The 24565-nt window shown below is 45.7% G+C and overlaps 2 protein-coding genes across 3 annotated transcripts in view; both read left to right on the top strand.

Annotated features, from left to right (window-relative positions):
- The first annotated feature begins 133 nt into the window (after positions 1-133).
- wee1 (WEE1 G2 checkpoint kinase) lies at positions 134-14720 on the top strand. The gene is made up of 9 exons (XM_030367184.1): positions 134-1125; positions 1581-1798; positions 2218-2284; positions 9802-9974; positions 10252-10520; positions 10842-11026; positions 11135-11305; positions 11734-11879; positions 13753-14720. Exons 1-9 carry the CDS (start codon positions 643-645, stop codon positions 13907-13909), a joined length of 1869 nt encoding a protein of 622 aa, XP_030223044.1. The 5' UTR covers positions 134-642; the 3' UTR covers positions 13910-14720.
- A 1384-nt stretch (positions 14721-16104) lies between these two features.
- The window catches only part of swap70b (switching B cell complex subunit SWAP70b), a 70413-nt gene continuing 61952 nt past the window's right edge, over positions 16105-24565 (top strand). Inside the window, exons 1-3 of one of the 2 annotated variants that reach the window (XM_030367175.1) lie at positions 16105-16368; positions 18646-18786; positions 24241-24414. In XM_030367175.1, coding sequence (XP_030223035.1) covers positions 16126-16368; positions 18646-18786; positions 24241-24414 — 558 coding nt within the window. In that variant the 5' untranslated portion in view covers positions 16105-16125. The remainder of the gene's footprint in view (positions 16369-18645; positions 18787-24240; positions 24415-24565) is intronic. The other variant, XM_030367174.1, reaches the window with a different exon arrangement.

The following is a 24565-nucleotide window of genomic DNA, read 5'->3' as shown; positions in this document are numbered from 1 at the left end:
GATGTGATCACATCACAAAGGTGAAGGCTTTTGTTCGCGCCACATTGAAGAATCCATCACCGGTGACGTAGTACGTTCCAAACGTCCTTGGAACGCCCATCTTTCAAACTTTCAAGCCGCGCTCCTATTGGCTGAGAAATACCACGTGACAAACGGTCGCGGGAAGTATGTTGCCACGCGCGTGATAGGAAGGAGCAAGGAACCAGTTATTCATAAGTCGGTTTGGTAAACATTTCAGTCAACAGACTTACGGACTTCTTAACTTCTTGTGGAAATACGACATTACAAGAGAAGTTGCCGGACCGCATTTCCTGTGCGGCGACTAGGGGTTCTCTAACACAAGTATTCCGCTGTCCTGGTTCGTGTTTCGGAGTGGATGGGCGTGTTTTATTACTCAACATGTCGGCCAGATCGTGGATTAAACTTTAAACTGGTTTCTGGACGATTCGTTAAAACGTATTTTATTAATCACAACGTAGTCTTACGTTAGCAACCCTGATCAAAACTCTAAACCGGGTTCTGGAGTGTTCGTTAAACCGTATTTTATTAATCACAACGTATTGTGCGTTAGCAGTCCGGATCACTTTGAGTACCGTGAGATCAGGTCGTCAGGAGGCGGCTGAGGTCGGCTTTACCCAAAACATGTCGGGTTACGGGCGCCCTCGGCCCGGGACGCCGTCCCCCAGGACCCGGCCCCTCTGCCAGAAGCTTCGCTTCACCTCTAGCGACGGGGAGGACGATGAGGCCATCGAGGACGTGAACAACAGCACCGGGGCCGAGTCGGGCTTCACCGAGCTGGACTCCCCGATGCATGTGCTTCGGGACGCCGGGGAGAAGCGTCTGGAGGGCAGCCCTCTGAGTCCGCTGAGCCGGGCCCGGGAAGATGACGGAGGGCTCTGGGACGAGGAGGGCTTCGGCTCGCCGTCCTTACACTCCCCAAGCAGCGTTATCTTTGCAAACTGCTCGCCTTCTCCGCGGAAGAGTTCTCGTCTGTTCTGCGGGTCCCCAGAGCCCTCCTTCGTCCAGGACGAAGCGTCCAGCTCACCGATCCCGGACTGTCCCGACACCCCCCCGCACAAGACCTTCAGGAAGCTCCGGCTGTTCGATACTCCCCACACGCCCAAGGTTTGTATATTGCACCACCACTTGAACGACGTGTATATGTTTTACCACTCATAAGGTCCCAAGGACTTAATTTAATCCAAGTGGTCAGCTGGCTGGTCGTACGATGCAGATTTTCATAGGTTTTTCTTAAGAAGCATTATTGGTTTGATAACGAGTATCGACCCCATGACCTACTTTAACTTCAAAAGTCCTCTGCTTGCATAACGTCGACGTCAAGGAGGTGTTTTGTGTCTCGGCATGACTTTTGGAACAGTAACGTTACGTCATCCAATTTATATGACATGCCCGTCAAAAAGTTTGTTTGCGTAAAAATACATTTTGAATGGATACAGCTCTGAGCAATAATCCGACTTTATGTGTTGACGAGCTGGCCAAGTCTCTTCAGTTAATAGTATCCTGTTAATATTCAAACACTATCCTGGGCTATTTGTAACGACCATGTTTTCCTCCTCCAGAGCTTGCTGTCCCGAGCCCGGGGCTCCAGTGGGGGGCCCTCCAGCCGGAGAGTGGCCCTGTTCAAGAACAACGAGCAGGCCGGGAAGGCGGCCACAGACGGCGGTGGCAGGAGAAGCCAGACACCGCTGGTCAACTTTAACCCGTTCACCCCTGACTCACTTCTCATCCAGTCGGCCACGCAGCAGAGAAACAACAGAAAGCGAGCTCACTGGAACGAGTATGTCTCACACACTCCCATTACCACATAAGCGTCACCTTTACCCAGCAGAGCACCTTGTTTTTACAGAATAGGCTGAGACTGTCGCTAGATGTTATCTGCAGTCACACTACCACCCATGATTTGAATTGCAAACACCTCTGCCATGTGTCAACATGTATTGGGACAACAACATCGATTTCCCTGCCTTATAGTAAAACCTTTATTTTTTTGATGTAGGCAGGTTTAAAGTCATTGTTGTTGTTGAAAACAGAATCATCTAAGCCCGTTTACTAGGCTGAAATGGGGTGAAAGGGGTTTGGCCTGAAACAAGACCTCATGGTTATTAGTGAATTCTGCCATGTGCTTGTGAAACCCGCTCAGTGCTGTCCTCTGCTGGACAGAATCTTTAACAATGATCTCTATTGTTGTCCCTCCAGCTCCTGTGGGGAAGACATGGAGGCCAGCGACTGTGACGGGGAGGATGACATCGTTCCTCCGTCTAAGGTAACTTTAGGCTCCAGTGAGTTGGATGACTTAAGGCTGTGTATTCTCATTGGATGATACAAGTGGGGATGACCGAAGGCTCTGTATCTCTTTGGATGATAGTAGTTGACAATACCACCTACATGAATGAACCAGTCAGAAAATGTAATCAAGCTTTACTAATTGCAATTACTTAGAATTTGTAGTCATTTCTAGTTTCTCCAGCCGGAGCTTCAGGCGCCCCCGTAGCCCTAGCCTCCATCTCCCGTAGCTCCTCTTGGGTGTATTCAGGTTCAAACCGATATCCTCTGCCGTCAAAATCAAAATCGAGTGCGTCCTCCAGAAGCCACCTTTCATATTCCATTTTCAGTAATTTTCCCTAATCCGAGGTGCTCAAGTCACGGTACAAGACTTCTAACCAACGTAGACAGCCCACCTTTCCGGTTCGGCGGAGTAATATCAGCGAGCAGTAATGAGTCTTCCAACTGAAATCAACTGGCGATAAATGTGCAATAAAACACGACAGAAACCATATATTGCGCCGATAATTTTTTTTTAAACTTCACGAATGCCACTAACCACTCGGTTACTTGCACATTTTTGAAAACGAACGTTTAGGGTTGCTGGGTTGACAGGTTGGTGTATGCACACAGACAACCATTTTGAAGCAGGCAGGAGCGATTCAAAATGAGCCAAATACCCGAGAAAGGACTAATAGTTCAAATTTCGGTGTCACCCACTCTATTTCATCCTAAACAAACCAGAAAGGGGGCTCAATGTTCAAAATACCGGAATTGTCCTTTAACCATACAAAGAGCTTCTGTTGATCCGGTTATAGGATGCAAAAACCAACCTGCATCTCACCAGCCTTCATTCTCCCCCTGGTTTTGTTTTTTTATGTAGGTTTGAGCTAAAAGTAGTAAACCTAGACGTGTTGTTATCCGCCCTTGTGGTTGGTTTAAGTTAGTATCTTTAACCTGATGCCACCTTTAAGCTCCACGCTTAATCACAAGTCACAATTTTCCAAAAACCAAGACCTCATAACGGCGTTGTAGCGGGTCACCCAGTCTGAGCTTGCTTGCACCTTTCATGGGCACAGATGTCAGGAAGAATTGGTGTGTAACGCCGAATACAGTATACTCTTCCTTTGCTGGTTAGTTATATTTTATTCTCAGCGTTCTTGCACTGTCAAACATGCCTGTCTTATTTGAAACTTTTTCCCGGCATGGTCCTCGAGTTTATACTGACCGAGGTAATATACCGTCTTGATTTCCCAACCCAATGCCACATTCTCGAAATCTACACATATTGGGTGTTCCATTTTCTTGTAAATGAGATTAGACGGCATTGCGGTACCAGGGCAGGACTTGGGTAGAGGACTTTGTAAATAGTTCTTCTCTGAATCATGACCTTGCAATGTTGGTGATTTTGCACACATAATAACTCTAAAGAGGTCTCCCTGTGTAGTAACGACCAAAACATCAGGTCACATGTCCCGCCTGCTCCAGTGAACCAAGAATGCCGGTTCCTTGAAGGAGGGAGAATTTACCCCCTCGGTTTTACACAGTATTAGGGATGGGCACGAGTAGTAAATTCCAAACTCGAGTGATCGAAGGAATTCCTCGAGGATCAATCAAGTACTCGTTTAATCAAATCTATTTTTAGAATGCAACGCATCTGCAGCAGGAATAGGCCTAATGATGAACGGCAATATTACCAACCAAACATGTAATGCTTATTCTCCATCAAAACAGTCTTGAGTTATCAGAGTATTCATTATTTATCTTTGCAAACGTTCAAAACACATTTTCCTTACAAAAATAAATATGCGTCTCACAATTTAAATCACGTCGAACCAAGGCCTGTAACATTTAAAAAAAAAAAAAAAACGAAACAAGTAGCCTAACCATTGCAAATAATTTAAAGCTGCAAATAAAACGGCAGCAAATGGACTATGGAAATACTCAGCGTTGTAATCTTCTCTACACGGCCGGTATTACAGCTGCGTCTTGCGGCGGTGAAAATAGCCGACACACTTCAGGGCTCCAGAGTGCGCCTAGAATTCAGAGTAGTGCGACCAAATATTTTATTTGGGCGCACCGGTGCGACTGAAAATGTATCTGGTATAATTATTATTATTTATTTTTGTTACAGAGCAGTCTATTCATAATATTGTAATGACCACGGAAGAGACAGTGAATGAAATATTGCTTAGACAGCGATTTATTAGATACCTAATAAACCGTTGGAACACGACCGGTAACAATAGCAACGCCGGTAAACAAACCCGCAAAGCCCAATCCAAGGGCCTGTACTACGAAGCGCTATTAGAGGGTTAGCGAGGTATGTTGAGCTGAAAGCCTGGGTTAGCTGTACCATGAAAGTTGATCTCTTTAAGCGTCGCTGTATCACCATGGTGACTTACGCTCGCAACCAAACCTGGTCGGGAGCAGCTTTTCAGCGAGTCTACCCGGAGATCGGCTACTTATACCGGCGTGCGCAGCTTCCTAGCCCCTCCTCCGATAATGGCGTCACCATTTGTGGGTGTTCCCATGGACCTCGGCGCACTTATCGTACAGGCGTCTCTCCGGAGACAGAGGGTTTTTTGGTACAGAACCGATCCCTTGGCATTGTCTGACGATATTCTTTATGAGAGATACAGATTCGGCATTTATTTAAGGCATTTATTTAATGGTCAAAATATTATTAATCAGTGGCGTAAATATCGACGGTGCAACCGGTGCAGCTGCCCCCCCCCCCCCCCGTCAACAACTCAGCGCAAGGCAGGCACGGCCAAACGCCCCCCCCCCCCCTCAACAACTCACAACTTGGGTGCACCATAAATATGTGCTGGTGCACCCAAATAAAAAATGTAGGCGCACCAGTGCACCCAAGGAAAAAGTTAGTCTGGAGCCCTGCACTTGGTTGCTGCGGGTATGCTTTCCCGAACTCACCGTTGTGTTTCAGGAGCATATGTTTCCGCATAGTACTTGTAGTACTCTGGTAGCTTGATTTCGCTTGGCATATTTTACATTTCACCTTATGATCTCCTATTTCTTTAAAGTACTTCAATTCTTCCCTGCGCTTTGCTTTAACCCCCATCTCTTAACTTTTTGAATTCTGGCGTGCCTGCACAAGGCACGGAACACGCCACACAGAAATGGATACATTTCATTTGCTTTGTGCCCAAGGCATGCGTTAGTGGCGCCGCACAGAAAATGTTTACATTTGCTTCAGAAAACCTTGTGTGTGTGTTAGGGGTGCAACGGATCATCATTGATCCGTGATCCGTTCGGATCATCTATTTCGGTTCGGCACACGCATGATCCGCGGATTGATTTATGAAAAAAAAAAAATTGTGCGCATGTTCAGTCCACACACAGCCGTAACCATTCCTGCTAGTTCCAGGGACAGAGCTAACACGCTCTGGGTAAAAGTCTGCAACAGTTCCCTTTTCAATAAGCAAACAGTCCTATGGCTCGTTGTGATTTATTGTCCTCAGCGTACAACATGAAGAACAGTGGGCATGGAAAATAAAAGTAGGCTAGACTTCGGTGACTACTGTAACGCGATAACTGCTGCCTCCAGTGCTACGTATGTTTCCATATACTCGCGCTGCCACACAAACCTGTCGCCTAGGTTACCACACAGACGTAACACGTAGCTGACATAGCGATTGCTAACATAAAGAAAAACACATAGAGCATGGCCACGCATTTACAGCGACATCACCCCGGTGTTTCACTGACAGGAGTGAAACCGAAAGCGGCTCAACAACCGCTCATCGCCGCGGCATTTAAGCAGCCCCTTCCTCCACAATCAGACCGGGCTAAAGCAATCACAAACGCTATTTTTTTATTTTTTTGCTGATCCGAAAAATTTTCCGATCCGTGACTCTGATCCGAGGAACGATCCGAACCGTGAGTTTTTTGATCCGTTGCACTCCTAGTGTGTGTATATGCAAACTCGAGTTTGCCTATCTACCAACCGAGTTCATTTGTAACGAGGAGTACTCGAGTAATCGATTCCTCACGCCCATCCCTAGTCAGTACGTTAACATGCACAGCTTAATCAGATCAAGGCCATAGTTCGATTATGCTCCTCAATCGGACAACTGCAATTGTCCAAGTATACATGGCAGTGAGAAAATCGATTAATTGGCCAAAGCATTTCTTTCCCCGGTACGATAGGTGGTGCTGTTCCCATTTCAACTAGTGGTAATAGAGCCACCGGTTGACCTCTTACATCACTAGCAACGACTAACTCAGGCGGCCGCAGCATTCGAGAAAGATGTTTTCAGTAGACGGCTGTCAGTTCACTTCGGGTCCATGTCTTTTCTCTGACGCTCCATTGTTCCGACCTCACGGTCATATGAGGACGGAACAATGGAGCGTCGGAGAAGTGGACCCAAAGTTAACTGAGAGCTGTCCCGCATACGGCAACAATCCCTTTCTCCTCTATGTCGCGTTTCAATATGGACTTCAGAGAGTCAAAGCAAAAGTTCCTTTACCCCAATTCCTTCTCTACTATGGCCGAGATAACCCTCACTACAAGTATTTACTTGTTGCTGAAGTACCAGAGAGTCGGAGAACCTGACGTAGTCTTTAAGATTCATAATATCAGAGAATATCCCCGTCAGTCCGGCCGCGGCGCAATGAATGAATAAAGATTGTAAAAAAACATTTATTTTTGACAGATGTGCCCGAAGTTACTACTTAACAACCTCGTTGATGACCAACATTTAGAAAGACATGTAGGCCTAATTTTAATTCAGCCTTGGGTGAAATCTAGGGCTGTAACGATACACAAACTCACGATTCGGTTTGTATCACGATTTTTGACCCACGGTTCGATACATCCCACGATTTTTTGAAATTTAAAAAGCATTTTATTTAAACAACACTTATATACCAATTAACTTAATGTAACATTTAATAACAAATAATTTGGAACACTGAACAGATTTGAACAGAAAGAATACTATTAAAGTATAGCTAAATGAATAAAGAAATAACGTGTGGGAGGATGCTTTTTTCAACTGTTTGGTTGGTTTAGTCAAATATCCTTATTAGCACTACTTATTAGGCTATGTAGCTTAAATAATGACATAATCAGGCCGTATAGAATGCAACATGTTTAATAGCCTAACTTTCAATAGATGGAGAAAAACCTGAAGGTCATGAACGCCGCAATAACGAGGCGTTACGAGTAGCATATGTGTGCGCCAGAATGGCAATGTGCGTCTGCGTGTGTGAGTGACGTCAGCGAGTGAGTGGACGAGCGAGGAGAGCGAGCGGTAGCGCGTGTGTCTAGTGAAGAAGCGAACGAGTCCGGTAGAATAAAGTACCCATCCTGTCAATAATCGGTGGCCGCTTCATTCCGGCCTATAAGCAGACAAACTGCCAGTCAAATCACACAAAACACTAGAGACAGGATCACACAGGCCCCCTCTGGATAAATGTCGTTCATATCGCATATGAGCACTTCGACGGCTGTGGAGAAATGCGATCCTCCGTAGCCACGCAGGATTGCAGTCGCATACTTACGGCATCGATAGGAGGGGGCGCTGTCAGCAGACTATTATCTAGACAAATTATTAGCAAATTTCAATCTGACAATTTGACCGCAGAGTTAGAAAGGGCGTATCGCGCTTCTGCCTTCTCACACCGCGAGACAGGATCGTGGCTTTGAGTATCGCGATTTTCGGCTTGATACGCGTATCGTTACAGCCCTAGTGAAATCAAAGTGTTACACCTTTCCTGCTGTCGGCTCCCAGACCGTAGTCGAGGAGCACAGGAGAGACGTTCCCTCCAGTGCCGATGTTCTCTCGGGGGTAATACCCTTCACTTTGACCGGCAGTGGGTCTGCTTATAGGTCGGAATGAAGTGGCCCCTGATTATTGACAGGCTGGGTACTTTATTCATAGTTCCACTAACTTAACAGTACACGTCGTTTCGACACACAACTGGAATCGTTCATTCACTAAACTCGCTGAAGTCACACACACTGCCATTCTCGTGCACACCTTCTTAAATAAATTGCCGTCTCTTGTTTTCCGACGGCAACAAAAACATGACTATTGTCTCCTGATACTTACGGATCACGGCCCCCGAGAAAAGTCCCGAGCATGCGTAGAACGCAAAATCCGAATCCATGCATTCCGACCCGATACATGCACACTTAATTCGACTAACATTCAAATAATATGTGTGTCTTAATTAGACTATGAGTAACTCAAATCGATTATAGTGTGACTAAGGTGTATGCATGCATCTTAATAATTCAATCATAGTTGGACTTACCAAATAATTTGATTTTCTTGAGGGTCATGTTAACGCACTGAGTGAAATTGTAACATCTGCCGAGCAGCGACCGTAACTGCTTGGCAGTGTAAAAATACCTTCTGAATGGTTGTGTGCTGCTGCTAGCACACTAGCTGCCAATCAGCGGAGTATGTGGGAGGGGCCGACTAGTGCCAATCGATGTTAAGGAGACTTAATGCAGACGCACACACTACTTACTGTCTAGTTGGCAGTAGTCTTCGGTGTGTTTCATTACAGCTTTTCTGCCTGAAGGCTGCAGCCCTTCACTAGACTATCAAGTCCCTCTCTGGTTATTAAGGCTGGGGTTAAACGATTATTTATTAAACGATTAATCGGGCGATTATTTTATCGATTAGTCGACTAATCTAATGACTAATTGGACGATTATCTATTTTTCTGTTGCTCGATTAATAAAAACCATAATGTATCTCAAATAAATACCAAAAAATTCTTAATAATATACTTTATTTAATACGGAACCCGTAAAGGGACATGAAAAAAATGTGTGCGTATACTCTCTTGCGCTCCGCCTCCAACTGCGAGATGGTTAGTTACATCTTTCCTGCTGTCGGCTCCCAGACCGAGGAGCACAGGTGATACGTTCCCTTCCAGGGCCGATGCTCTCTCGGGGGCATGACCCTTAACTTTGACCGACAGTGAGTCTGCTTATAGGTCGGAATATGATGGAATGAAGCGGCCACCGATTCTTGACAGGCTGGGTACTTTATTCTTACATACAACCGGACTCGTTCATGACTTCACTAGACTGAAACGCACGCTATCGCTCGCTCTCCTCGCTCGTCCACCTACTCGCTGACGACGCACACACACACACGCACACACACACCCTGCCAGTGATATGCGCACGATATTTCCCCGTGCTCATGAGATACTTTCTCGTGCGCACGAGATACTTTCTCGTTTGAGATGCTCCAACATTGCTGTCGTGCTCTTGTGATATGCCAACTCCATTTGGCAAAGAGTGCAAATCACAACACCTTTCCGTTTAGGACTTAACTTGAAGTATTTCCATACCTTTTGATTTCGTGCGCGGACATTTTCCTTTATTGTGACTTTCGTCCATTTCTCCGTCGAAAATCGTAGACGGAGAAATTTGACGTAGACGAATTTTTGACGTCGACACGTCAACGTCATCGGCCCGTCGCTACAGCTCTACTGGTTATATGAGTCTAACCGTGTCCTGCTCTTTCTCAGAGGATCACCATGATGGAGAGCAACATGATGTCTCGCTACATCTCAGAGTTCCACGAGCTGGAGAAGATCGGCTGCGGGGAGTTCGGCGCCGTCTTTAAGTGCGTGAAGAGAATTGACGGCTGCATCTACGCCATCAAGAGGTCGAAGAAACCTCTGGCTGGATCTGTAGACGAGTAGGTTCCACCTACATCTCCTTTTGTGTTCATGTAGTCCTTCTTCAAATAAGGATTTCCTTAGCTCTACTGATTATTTGGTTAGATTAGTATTTGAAGTATGAGTCTTTATTGTGCATTATTAAGTACTTTATAAGTGAGTTTTGGAAGGTGCGGTTTATAATAGTAGGGTTAAGCAGTCTCCACCGCCCCTGTCCACTAGATGTCAGTCCCTGAGCCCAGACCCGAGGTCCTGTCAATGACCTGTGTCTCCACCACCTCCTCCACTGCTCTACAGGCAGAACGCCCTGCGGGAGGTCTACGCCCACGCTGTCCTGGGCCAGCACCCCCACGTGGTGCGCTACTACTCGGCCTGGGCAGAGGATGACCACATGCTGATCCAGAACGAGTACTGTAACGGAGGCACGCTGTCGGACATCATCTCGGAGAACTACCGCCGGCTCTGCTACCTCACAGAGCTGGAGCTCAAAGACCTGCTGCTCCAGGTCACACGCGGCCTGAAGTACATCCACTCCACGTCCCTGGTCCACATGGACATCAAGCCCAGTGAGTGCCTCAACGCTCCACCGTCCTTACTCGTATGTCTCTGCTAAATGAAGAACTGGGAGAGCATTCCTGCCCAGCCTGATGTTATACACGTGTGTTATTGTAATTTACATTATTAGAGTGGCCGCCAGGTGGTATCTATTATATTGAGTATTGTTTAAAAACAAATGCAAGTTACTCTTGCTGTATAATTAACAGCATGGGCTGAATATATTGCGGGCAGTATACCTGAAGCACCTAAATGAGGATACATGGTTGACATATAAATATACCAGAACATCCATGAGAACCTTCCTAACCTCTTGTAATGTGTACCTCTAGGCAACATCTTCATCTCACGGAAGTCTGTTCCCAGCCTGGACGAGTGTGACGAGGATGATGATAACGATGCCATGACGACCAGTGTGGTTTACAAGATAGGGGACCTTGGTCATGTGACTAGGGTGAACAATCCCCAGGTCGAGGAAGGGGACAGCAGATATCTGGCCAATGAAATCCTCCAAGAGGTACATTTTGTCATGTTTTTCTACGTACCTCAGCTCCATGTTAATACAATGCCTCTGAGAGAGGACATGTTGTACATGTATGTCATCTCCTGTGTTCTCCTGCCCCAGGACTACAGTAACCTGACCAAGGCGGACATCTTTGCACTGGCTCTGACTGTGCTCAGTGCCTCGGGGGCGGAGCCGCTGCCCACCAATGGAGACAAGTGGCACGAAATCCGCCAGGGGAAGCTGCCCGCCATCCCCCAAGTGCTCTCTCCAGAGTTCCTGGACCTCCTCAAGGTAGCTCATCTCCCAAACTGTTCTGCTCTTGGTTTGACCAATGAACTGCTCTTGGTTTGATGCTGGGAAAGGGTAACTGTACTACTATGGTGTGTTGAAATCACTATAGCATCGGAACCTAGAATCCGAATTCACTCAGAATAACCAGACTGGACAAAGCCTAGGACAGCCCAATCCAGTTTGGATTTATAATTTTGGGGACTATTGGGGTAAGCTACCTAGCAAGGGCAGTTTGCATTAAGATGAGCAACTGCCCAATTGCCTAATCCATCCACACATTAGTGGTGCAGAGTTGGAACCGAAATCCGGGCTAATCTAAATCTGGACCTGTACAATATCAACAATTAACCTGGGGTCTTGATCTGACTGGTTGAACTCGATGTGGATGGAGATGTTAGGTTGTAATACCTTGTCTGCTCCTCTTCCAGCTGATGATCCATCCTAAGCCTGCCAGGAGGCCGTCGACCTCTGACCTCATCAAGCACCCTGTGCTCCTCACCGCCGCCAGGATGAGTGCGGACCAGCTCCGGGTGGAGCTCAACGCTGAGAGGTTCAAGAACGCCCTGCTCCAAAAGTACGTTCACCCTACCCAGCGGATTAGGATCAACTAGAACCTCTGGGGCCCCAAGCAGCTGACATCCAGCATTCATCCAGAGGCTGTAGAGCGCTAAAACCGAGCCAACGTATTTACTCTGCCATTATGGCCATCTTATGCCCGCCTTTTGCCCGGCATGGTCCGCACGTTTACACTGATCGAGGTAATATACCGGCCTGTTTCGCACCCCAATTTACCCTCTTTTTTTTCCTACACGTATTGGGGGTTTCATTTTCATATATATGCGGCTTTGTGGTTCCATGGGAGGGACTTGGGTAGAGGTGGGGCTGCATTGTCTCTACAACAGACACAACGCAGCGATATCGACATGAGTAGTTCGATATCGCATGCCTCTGAATCGAATCGTATCGCGGCAGACTTTTGATATCGGCAAATATCGTACCGTTGTCCAATGATTCGATTAAATATCGTATCGTGATGAAACAAGAGATCTACACCCCTGGCAGCCAATGACACTAACGGTTGCCCGCTTGCCCGGGGCAAGTAAAAAAAATGTTTGGGCAAGTTGAGATTTTTTCTGGTTGCCCGAACGGGCAAGTGGATTTTGGGTGGATGTTTTTATAAAAGCTATTTATTCAAATGTTTTTCGAAACTGCAGAATAACCTTGTGTTCCGCAAAATCAGACAAAATAGAAGTATTTGCAATTGATCAGCGCGCTGTCTTCTCTTCTCTCGGAAAGCGAGTTGACAGACACGCATCGCTTCAGTGCGAATATAGCCCCGCCTTCTGTCACTCACTCGCAGTGCGGTATCTGGCAGTGATTCGCTAAAGGTTAGCCAACACAGCTAGCATCTCAAGTGCAGCGCCTCCGCGAACGGTTGGGTAGAAGGAAAATGGAGTAGTGATGGAGGAGTGCAGTTTGGAAGTACTTTGGATTGAGGCAAATTATCAAGGAAAGTCATATGCAAGAACACGGTTTTGGGTTTCATAACTGTGCACATGCACAGCAATAGCGATCTTTTTCACGAAATTGGACCCTCACAAACTACCTATATATTATGAAAGCTGAGCCTCCACTTATTCCATCAGTCCAAACCATATCATTCTGTGACTAAAACTCGCAAATAACAACTTAAGAAGAAACGTCCCCTTTTCTTTTAACAACCAAAAATGAAGTATTACCTTTGTGATTTTTGTCCATAAAGTTGATTCTGATCGAATAAAACCACCATAAACAGAAAATCCAGTATCGTGATTGACAACCCTAGAAACGCGATTGTGATTATTCCGTTAGAGCTACAAGAAACTTGAAAGTTAAAAAAGACATATCTTTGCTACTACCTCTGACATTTAGTAATGTACATGTGCATCAAATCATGCAGGTCTACTATATAACTTGGCGATAGCTTTAATAGGTTGCAACGGTGGACTGAAATCACTTCATGGCACGATGTGGCCGCTCGATAAATAAGTAAACAAAGAGAAGTTTGTTATTTTTTTAAACACAACATGTGTGGAAGCTAACATTCAGCTTCAGTCTGAGCTAGGATGATTTTTCTGAGCCCCCCCCCCAAAACCAGGCCGGGTGCCTGGCAAAAAGAGGCCCGTGCACGATTCTGATTATAATTTGGGCAAGTGAACATTACATTCGGGCAAGTTGAACCTGACCTGTACTTGCCCGATGGGCAAGTGCTTTTGAAACCTTAGTGTCAACCCCTGCCCCTAGTGTTTGCTGTCTGCGCAGAGTTTTGATGCTGCTCCTGTCATCTCCTGGGTGTTGCTTCATTACTCAAGGAGGGGTATGCTGAGAGTCATGGTAGCCCATTGGGTTTATTGTTCACTTCTTACTTGACTCCTTGCATTAACACCCCTCTTTTACCTCTTCCTCAGAGAACTGAAGAAGGCCCAGATGGCTAAAGCAGCAGCAGAGGAGAAGGTTCTCTCCACGGACCGGGTCCTGACCCGCTCCACGGTCCAGGCCAACCCCAGAACCTCCAGGCTGATCGGCAAGAAGATGAACCGTTCAGTCAGCCTGACTATCTACTGAGCAGCCTCCCCTTCACTGTCTTCAAAGGTCTTCAGCTGGAGACCGGAGTGTGTTCAAGTCCTGGTAGCGGGCTGAGGGCCCAGGGCACGTGGTCGCATTTGGCCGGGTCCCCCCTGGGCCAGGCGCTTCTATTGGGTTTACCACTTTCTGAACTGGGGAAGGGCCTCGCATTCAGCCTGCTCCTTGAACGCCCTGTTCTTCTCTAGGTAGTTACTATACCTACTGTTCCACAAGGTTCGACAGAGCACCAGTCTACATGGACTTCCTGCAAGAAAGACTAACTGGCAGCCAGTCAGTGACTTTTGAAGCTCTCTTCGTCGTGAATGTACTTGGCCGTGAGCACCTTACTGCCTGTCGAATGCCGTATGCTGGGGTTCAGCATAAAATAAGAGCACTTTGTAGGTGACCAGTGGATCGCGCCACGGAGAAACAAAGAAGAAAGGAACCCGCTGCTATTGATGTGTTGTCTGTCCGGAGAGGCAGGGTCACTTAGGACGTTTCCAGATCGTTTGGCTCTTACTTTGAAGTAGCAGGAATCTAGTTTCCTTTCCGAGTTGTTATGTGGTGCCTGAGGACCTCGGTGTGTCCTGTCGGTACGGAGTGCTCCTGGTTCCTGAGAGCGGCCCCCCCTGCCTGTAGCATTAGGACCACCTGGTCCCTGGGGCTCCTTCACGTTCATCACTTTGTTCCCAGAGGGCTGGTTTTCACACTTTGCTCTTCGTTTTTCTTTTGTTCTTGTTCTTGTAAACGCTAACAGAATCTTGTTATAACCTGTAAATATTTCCTTCCAATAAATTCTCCTCCAGACTAATGTCGTGGTTCTGCTTGAGTGGTTTATTTTGTTGGCTCCCCAGATCAACTCTCAAATAAAACCCAGCGAATGCGGCGAGTGCTATAGTGCAAAGTGAGGTTGAAAATATCCAAAGCCACATAGTTTAAGACATAAAGAAATATTATTATAACAATGTAGTAATCAATGTAAACCATAAAAGGGTTCCATTTAAAAAAAAAAAAGGGATACATTTGAGATAAACATAGAATACCTGTAGCTGAGCTGTTCTGTGTGTAGTACGAACTTTGAAAAGTATGTTATCGACCTTATTCCTTCACATCTAGTTAATCGAAATAAGCTCACAAAATGATGAGGCTGACACCGTTGGATTCCTTTGAGTCTTGGCTTAAATCTAGTATATCGTTTGTTATCTACACGACGCGAGAAAGATAGTTTAAGCATTCAAACGATCGACTTTCCTCCAAAGCAAATATATAATAATCCTAGTGTATTGGTAGATATACCGCTCGAAATAACAATGTATATATTTATATTTATTTATATATATATATATATACAGGGGCGTAACCAGGACATTATTATTGTGGTGGCCAGCTCGGGCCAGCCTCATATTTGGGGGGGCGCCTGATTATCAACGGGGGGGGGGGGGGGGGGGGGGTATTTTCAGTGCAATTTTATTCATAACGTCAATATATCACACTTTGAATAAGAATAATGGGTAAAAGTTAGATCAAACTATAAGTGCAGATATTTCAGCTTTCTTTAGACGACCCGGGGGCCAATTGAGGCCCGCGGGATGATATTCTGTGGCCCCCTGCTTGACATCAAAGTTTAGTGTTGGCCTTGTGATAGGGTGACCAGATGTCCCGGTTTGCCGGGACAGTCCAAATTTTGAGTTGCGTGTCCTGAGTCCCGACAAAAGCCAAAGGACGCTAAAATGTCCCGGTTTCCACCAACCGCTATGAAATGTCCCCTGTTGTCAGCGATAACATAGCCAGCGTGATCTAATTATAGCCCGATCATTATCTTAGATTGGGTCAGTTGTGCTCCTTTCTTCTGTGGCATACTTGAAGTCGCCCAGCCTGACTCAGACTCTACCTCCAGCGGCCCCCAGGTAAGTTGACTTTGAGACCCCTGCTTTAGACCGTTTCCGTTCAGGATATTTTTGCACATGTCGCTACGCCCCTATATCGTTTTTTTGTTGATTTTACCGCCACTGAAGAACCAAAGCTGGAAATAAAAAAGCAGACAATATGCATGCAGTAGCAGGCGGTTGGCCTGAAGATGGAGTCCTGATCTACGGTGCTCGGTCTGCTCATCAAGCAAGTGGAATAATTGTGCGTGGGTGTCGCCACTCTAAGTGCTTTTCAAACCAACACATTAATATATCAAGACAAATCCATGGTTTTATTATTTTAAAAAAATGGTAGTACACATATTCCACACTTGCATTCTGTTTGGATTCCTTATGCGGTGTGACACTGAGTCACGTGGCAGTGGCTGGGCTCAGCCTCCCCGCGGGGTAGCAGAACCACGGCGGCTCAGTGCGTGTGGTAACACAGGGAGCGCGATGGCCTTGAGAGCCGAACTGTTAAAGTCCATCTGGCACGCATTCACCGCCTTGGATGTAGACAAGAGCGGCAAGGTGTCCAAGTCACAACTTAAGGTATCGTTTTTAATTCCTAACGATGTATTCTATTTATGATTGATTTTTGATTCATGTTTTGGATGGTCATAGTGGTTTGCCTGAGTTGTCAACTCATGGAAACACGCAGAAATAACTTTTACTGATTTGTAAGCGCATTTGAAAGTTATTTTGTAATGTTAACCAAACGGTCTTTTCATCTTGGCTGTTTTTCTGATCTTTCCTACGACTATTTGTCCAATGTTAGTCTCAGTGTTGTTAGGAGGTGTTCCTCAAGAACAGCCTCAGGAGGCCGGGGCTATGTTTACTAGTCGGTCGCCATCAGCAAATTGCAAGTAAAATAAATAAACTTAGTTAAATAAAAGTGTCCTTAGTCAACAAATGAATGTAATGGCTGGGCTTATTTAATTATTAAAAAAATCGGAATATGTTTTTATTGTACTCATGTTTGGTCCTGGTTGATCATCGGTCCTCCTAACCAGTGGCGGACTCAGAGTGTTTGAAGGGCATGGGCGAAAAAATAAAAAGGGCACATTCTGGACAACATGGGGCCCCACCAGTGGACACAGTGGCTTTTCTATCTTGATGGTGTTTTGTTCCCCCAACGGAGCCTTGAAGGCAGCGCTGCCTGGAAGGTCCTATCCCCTAACCTTAGCAAGCGCTGCCTTGAAGGTCCCATTCGGGGCACTTGTTACATCTCCATGTAGCACTTAAAAGAATAGTTGGGCTCATAATTTAAACGGGGGGTCTGTGGGTCCTCCCCCAGAAAAATGTTTGCTTCAAAGACACTGTTTCCCCTTATTCTAGCGACTTTATAAACACCAAAATGAGTTGTTCACATCATTGTGCACTTTCACATTTAAGCCAAAGAAAGGAGGATGCCTTACTGCTTTCATCTTTACTTAAGTAAAAATTTGACTGGAGAAAATTCAATGTGCCGCTACCATACAGTCTTTGACCGCCAGTGGCGATTCTAGGTCCAGTTACGCCCCGGGCAAGACTTCCTACAAGCGAAGACTTCCTACAAGCGGGGGGGGGGGGGGGGGGGGGCTACGGAAAAAAAAAGCCAGCTACGGAAAAATTTAAGGAAGTTTTCCTTCATGTTGAGGTGATAGCTGACCATTATCGTCTCTCTTGCATGAAATGACCTACACTTGAATGATCTTGAACGCTCAAAAAATGTATATACATTTTAAACAGATTATGCAAACGGAAAATATTAAGTTTTTCTAATTTGGCATCGAATTGCGCTTTTCCACTATGGGTACTGACATACTCTTAATCCGCTTTTTGCTTCGTTATCCAGTGGAGATTTAAGTACCACTCGATGTACCTGTTTGTCATGGCGACGCCACATGAAAGCAAAGCCTTGCATTCCCCGTTCGTCAGCTACCAAAGAGAGGAACGTCTGTACCTCAATAGCTAACCACAACATGTTTTTTTCGGTTTGCCATATTCTTGCTCCAGAGGGCACATCATCAACATCAGGGGCAACCCAGGGCACTCATTAAATTTTGTTCACGTGTAAAGGGCAGCCAATAAGGCACTTTCTCTCATTTTCACAACCATAGAGGGCACTTTAGCACACTTTTTCAACCATGGGGGCACCAGACGGGCAGAAGGGCACTAGAAGGGCACCAGACGGGCAGAAGAGCACTAGAAGGGCTCTATAAGGACCAGAGGAGCAGAAGGGCACTATCAGGGCACTAGAAGGGCACTAGAAGGGCATTGGAAGGGCACTGGAAGGGCACTAGAAGGACCAGACGGGCAGAAGGGCACTAGCAGGGTACTAGAAGGGCACTAGAAGGGCACTAGAAGGACCAGACGGGCAGAACGGCACCATCAGGGTACTAGAAGGGCACTAGAAGGGCACTGGAAGGGCACTAGTAGGACCAGACGGGCAGAAGGTCACTATCAGGGTACTAGAAGGGCACCAGATGGGCAGAAGGGGACTATCAGGGCACTAGAAGGGCTCCAGACGGGCAGAAGGGCACTATCAGGGTACTAAAGGGGGCACTAAAAGGGCACCAGATGGGCAGAATGGGACTATAAGGGCACTCATTAAGGCACGTCATTGAATTTTCTTGTTCTAGAGGGCATCATCATAATTTATTGTATGAAGGAGCACCCTAGAGGGCACCTTATCATGTTTTGCACTTGAAAAGGGCAGCCAATAAGGCATTTCCTCTAGTTTTCGACACTCTTGAAGTGCACTTTAGCGCGCTTTTTCAACCATTGAGCCACGAACCACTGCCCCCCCCCTGAGTCCGCCACTGCTCCTAACCTTCTCCTCCGCAGGTGCTGTCCTACAACCTGTGCACGTTGATGAAGATCCCGCACGACCCTGTAGCTCTGGAGGAACACTTCAAGGATGACGACGAAGGCCCAGTGTCCAACCAGGGGTACATGCCTTACCTCAACACCTTCATTCTGGACAAGGTGGGTGAGGCTTTGTTCCATTCAAGACCGATTTACATTTGCATTTAGCAGGCTTTGCTGACGCTTTTATCCAAAGCGACTTAGAACTATTCATTCACTCATTCACACACCGACGGCGGCGTCACGTCAACCACGCATGGGAGACAGCCAGCAGTCAGGATTAGGCGTCTTGCTCTGTAATAACGTAGTAATAATAATAATAATAATAATGCTCTTCCATAACGTCCTCTGTTGGTGGAATGCTGTGGCTCTCGGCCCTCTGACCTCAGGACCGCTTCTAGCTCCTCAGTCTGCTAACTCTTTTTGTAAAAGGATATTCTTCGGATCTTCAGATTGGCTCTTAAGCATTTAGGATATGTTAATTCAGCTTTTATACAAAGAGACTTAAAGGGGTAGTTCGGAATTTTGGACATAGGGCCTGATTCCGAAGTGAGCATTGGTATTCTATATCACTGGAGACAGTTTTCAACACATTTCATTCAGTCCTTCTAGTTGCAGAGTTCGCTCGTGCTAGGCTAGCGCAAGTCAACGGGAAATGCTAGCCTGCTATTAAAAACAGTCTTACCCACTCCACAGTACACCCGAGGTAAATCAATTATAACGCCAGACTATAGATTTAAATGTCTGTGTTGATAGAATAATGTTAGAAATAAAACTAACCATGCATCGCATGAATCATCGAGGGACTACTTTCTCAGCAGAAGCGGAATTCTACTATGCGCTGGTTAGGTTTGTAACCGAATCACGACAGAAGAACGTAAACGGAGAAGCGTGGGACCGAAGCGCAATTGAACGACTAGGCAACATGATGGTTCAGTGTGCTTTTAGAAATTGTAGAAATAAACGGTACAGATGGGCACCACAAAGTTTCCACCAATTTCCAGTGCGAGATCCAGAAAGGACTCAACTGTGGCTTGTTGCTGCTGGCTTTGACATCAAAACACCGGCTCGTACATGTACGGTTCGTTGGATACAACAAATTCCTCATAATCGTTTTCAAAAGCAGATGCATCGCTAACTCCTCCAAACGTGGCCATATCTTGTTAATTTAATACTCTTGTAGAATTCCTTCGTTCACTGTACTCTGCGTTTTTAGCAATGACAGCGGCAGGTAACCTAGGTATCAGTCCGCCGCTGCCGTAGCCTACGTACAGGAATATAAACACTGCTGCTGAGACCCCGCAATTCCCTCAAAATGCAATGCAATGCAAGGTTGGTTTTATTTCTAACATTATTCTATAAACAGACATTTAGATGTATAGTCTGTTGTTATAATTGATTTACCTCGGGTGTACTGTGGAGTGGGTAAGACTGTTTTTAATAGCAGGCTAGCATTTCCCGTTGACTTGCGCTAGCCTAGCACGAGCGAACTCTGCAACTAGAAGGACTGAATGAAATGTGTTGAAACTGTCTCCAGTGATATAGAATACCAATGCTCACTTCGGAATCAGGCCCTATGTCCAAAATTCCGAACTACCCCTTTAAGTGAATATGGATACATGGTGTTAAGAAGGTCAGGCCATGGATGCCTTGGTTCAAACCCAATTCCTATGACACAGTATACCTGACTCATGTTGGGTAATACAAAGAATATATATGTAAATAAATAAAAATATGTATACATATTTTTTTATTATATTTTATTAGATAATACAAATACCACATTAATATGCTTATCTTATAGGGTAATACATAGAAAAAATATATTTATTACCCAATATGTGTCCTAAAACATAAGAAATCCGGGGATTCCCAGCTGTTTATAAGTTCCTCTTTTTTGACTGCCTCCCTCTTTGCTCATGGTGCACGCTAAAGAGTGTGTGTGTGTGTGTGTGTGTGTGTGTGTGTGTGTGTGTGTGTGTGTGTGTGTGTGTGTGTGTGTGTGTGTGTGTGTGTGTGTGTGTGGGCCTAAAGATCGACCCTATCACCCTTTGAACCCTCCTTACCCAGGTCAGCAGGTATTTTGGAAGGTTTGAGCCTTTTTCTGAACGCTGCGTGGCTCGTTGTTACAGGAAGCAGGTTACTTCATCTCACTCTGGCCTTTTGTGGCGTCACATCCTGTCCCCCCCCCTTAACAATGTCACCTCCAGAGGGTTCAACCGGGGGTGGACGTCATGCATATGACATTACCAGCTCCTACACACACACACACACACACACACACACACATACACACACACACACACACACACACACACACACACACACACACACACACACACACACACACACACACATACATATACATTAATATACACACGCACACACATACATCTAAATACATATAAAAACACACACATACACACACACACACACACACACACACACACACACACACACACACACACACACACACACACACACACAAACACACACAGTGAGTTGGCCTTGACTCGTTCCCAAGGAAACTCCCAGTTTCAGAAGGAATTATCCCCCTCCCCTTTCTTCCTCTCCTTATTCCCTCTCTTCCTCTTCCTCTCATTATTCTCTCTCTTCCTCACTCTCTCTGTTCCTTGATCTTTTTCTTAAGAACTGCTCTTTAGCAATAGAGAGAGAGAAAGAGAGACACACAGAGAGACACACACAGAGAGAGAGAGAGAGAGAGAGAGAGAGAGAGAGAGAGAGAGAGAGAGAGAGAGAGTGAGAGAGAGGTTGATTGTGTAAGTGATAAGTGAAGAGAAGCGAGGCGCTGGTGCATTTCAGTGACCTCCATTCAGACCTCCCTTACAGACCCTGGCTCGACACCAAGCAGGACCTTAAGACAGATGACGGGCAGAGAAGGAGGGGACGTCTCATCTCTTACTATAGTTTTAACGCATCTTTTGTTTAATTTGAGTATTTTCCACTCCCTGTAATATCCATTAGGCTCAACTCATGTTCAAATCAGCTTCCCAGTCTTTCATTCTTGGAAATGTGTGAGTTGTAGTAAAGTTACTAATGAAATAGGATTGCTTTGTATTGTGTCTATACAAAAGGTCTTAAAAAGGCACGACAACACAACAATGAAACTTAACATTCAGGACCCCTGATGCTTCATCCAGGACAGGGAGTGATCAGGCTGAACTAACAATCTTACTCAGCCAACACATGATGGTATCCAGTAGAGTGGTTATTGAGTCATGATGGTAACCAGTAGAGTGGTTATTGAGTCATGCTGGTAACCAGTAGAGTGTTTATGGATTCATGCTGGTAACCAGTAGAGTGGTTTCTTCTTGGGTCCCTGAATCCTAATGACCACGTGTGGCCACAGAGGAAGGGAGTGCTGGCCCCAGGGAGCGAGCCCCTGACAAGGCCCCCATTGTAGAGGGGAGAGTGAGGTTCCAATGACAAGGGGGAAGGAGAGACGCAAAGGGTGAACACCAGTTAGAGAATAAAGGAGAGAAGAAAAAGCTCTGAGAGAGAGAGAGAGAGAGAGAGAGAGAGAGAGAGAGAGAGAGAGAGAGAGAGAGAGAGAGAGAGAGAGAGAGAGAGAGAGAAAAAAAAAAGAGGAGAGGGAGAGAGAGAGAGAGGGTGAGAGAGAGAGAGAGAGAGAGAGAGAGAGAGAGAGAGAGAGAGAGAGAGAGAGAGAGAGAGAGAGAGAGAGACTGGTTTTAGCTGTTAAACAGTTTAATAGAATAATAACTATCTGTTAAAACAAGAATAAGACATTGGCTAAAATAGAACATTGTTGTTATTTTGTTTGTGTATATATTGGTATTTGGTATTTAAAGAAAGCCGTTTGAGAAAGCAATTAAGAGACCAAGAGAAAAGAATGAATGAGCAAGACAAAGAGAAAGAGTGACAGAGTGACAGAAACAACAAGTGCAGCATGACACAACACAGACAAAGAGCTGCTCTTTCACCACCAGTCCTGTCTCCCCCAGACTGCAGACGGCTGATGCTGCTCTGGGCTAAGGCTACGTATTCCTACGTTATCCTAAGGCTACATTGTGCTCAATATCCTCAAGCTCAAGGGAACTCGTATCAGGAAGGTTTGGGACAATTATTGTTGTTTTGAAGGCCAATCCCACCAAAACAAGTTGTGTTCCTTATCCCACAGAATGCACTGTCAGCCCTGCCAAGAATCTCCATGGTAACCACAGCTCTCACCAACCCAAAGACAAACATTTCCTGCTCAGGCCACACTTGTACCTTTTCAAGGGCTTTGCCTCGCTATGGAGCCCGACGGTTCAGAGAGAGAGGAAGTGAGGAGGGAGAAATAGAGAGGCACACAGAGAAGTAGAAAGAGGTAATGAGCAGGAGAGGGGGAGGGCCTTGTGCTCCTTTATTCTATCGTTGTTTAAGCTCTATATTTTCCTCACTATGATGGTGTCTGAGGATCAGTGTGTGAGTCAGCTGTTCCCGTGAGTAGGAGGATCAACCTGTTGTACTGGAAAGATCAGAAGATCCATAGGCATCAATGTCACACTAGGACTAGAGATCCAACCCACAATCTGTTTCTGTTTTTCCGCCTGTCTGTCTGTAGTAACATTGGGGCTGTGTATTATCGCTATGGTTACAACCCACCAAGAAGGGGATGTTGGCCGTACAGTTTCCCCGTCCCAGGCCCACTGTGTCTCTCGACCTCTCCTCTGTGGCGCCTCACTCACATATTGATCTCTATAGTAAAAGGTTTATCAATAATAACTGAACATAATGACTGAAGGCCTCCTCAGTAATATTTTGCTGTTAACGTGTAACGTTAACCGCAGTGTTGTGGCCAAGCTACTCTAAAAGTGTAGTGTGCTATGCTACCAGTCCTGAAAACGTTTAAGAGCTATTATATGAGTGTAATTTGTTGGAAATTAAACTCTCAGCTATTAGTGAGTGAAACTGAGAATATCTGATTCAAGTTGACTGCATCTGTCTGTATGAGCAAACTTAGATTTTAGACAGCTCCCTGATCACTTCTGCCCAATCAGGACATCTCTTCTCTGTTCTCTTCTTTGTTTTGGGAGTCATCTTGGCTAACCAACACCGATGCATGCACATGCAGCATTTCTCGGGGGCAGAGCTACGTAGCGAGGGAGCAGATGTGGAGGTGCTTTTTGGTTTCAAAATCGTACCTACAATCGTAACTACAGGCGACAACTGCACACGTCCAACTATTCCCTGCCCTTGAACAGATGAGGAGTTCCGGCCAAGTCTCTCTGTAGTCCCTTGGAAGTCACTAATGCAAAACAATTTCAGATTAAACCATGAGGAATTAACCATAAATCCACAATAGGACCCCTTTAATGTGTATTTGTTTTCTGTTAGTTAAATATGCTGAGGATTTGCCATTGAGCAAGGCATACCACGGTTTTCTTTTTTTTATATACTATTTTTGGTTTTTCAGATCATGGTTTTTAATTGCAGACAGGGAAGGCTCATACATAGAGCCATCTTCTTTACAAAATGTTCTTTTGACAAAGCAACAAACATTACAAAAATAACCATTCTACGTAACCCTCCTTCCTTCCCCTCCTCCACCAGGTGAAGGAGGAGTTTGACCGCCAGGACTTTGACAGGATGTGCTGGACGCTGTGCGCCCGAAAGAACTTGGACCGCAGCAACCTGCTGATATCTGACGACGATGCCTTCAAGATCTGGTGCATCTTCAACTTCCTGTGTGAGGACCGCTACCCATTGTCTATCGTCAGCGAGGAGGTGAAGCACACTCTCTTTAGATCCGCACTCATGTTGATGGGCCTGACACTGGGACGCATGTTTAAACCATCACCCATGTTAGTCTATCATTCTATTATTGGTAATACGAATAAAGTAGTGCACACACAATCGTGTATATAGATACTGCTTA

Source organism: Gadus morhua, chromosome 9, assembly GCF_902167405.1.
Source record: "Gadus morhua chromosome 9, gadMor3.0, whole genome shotgun sequence".
Lineage (NCBI taxonomy): Eukaryota > Metazoa > Chordata > Actinopteri > Gadiformes > Gadidae > Gadus > Gadus morhua.
The sequence above is the reverse complement of the archived record's forward strand: the minus strand, read 5'-3'. Positions and strand labels throughout refer to the sequence as shown.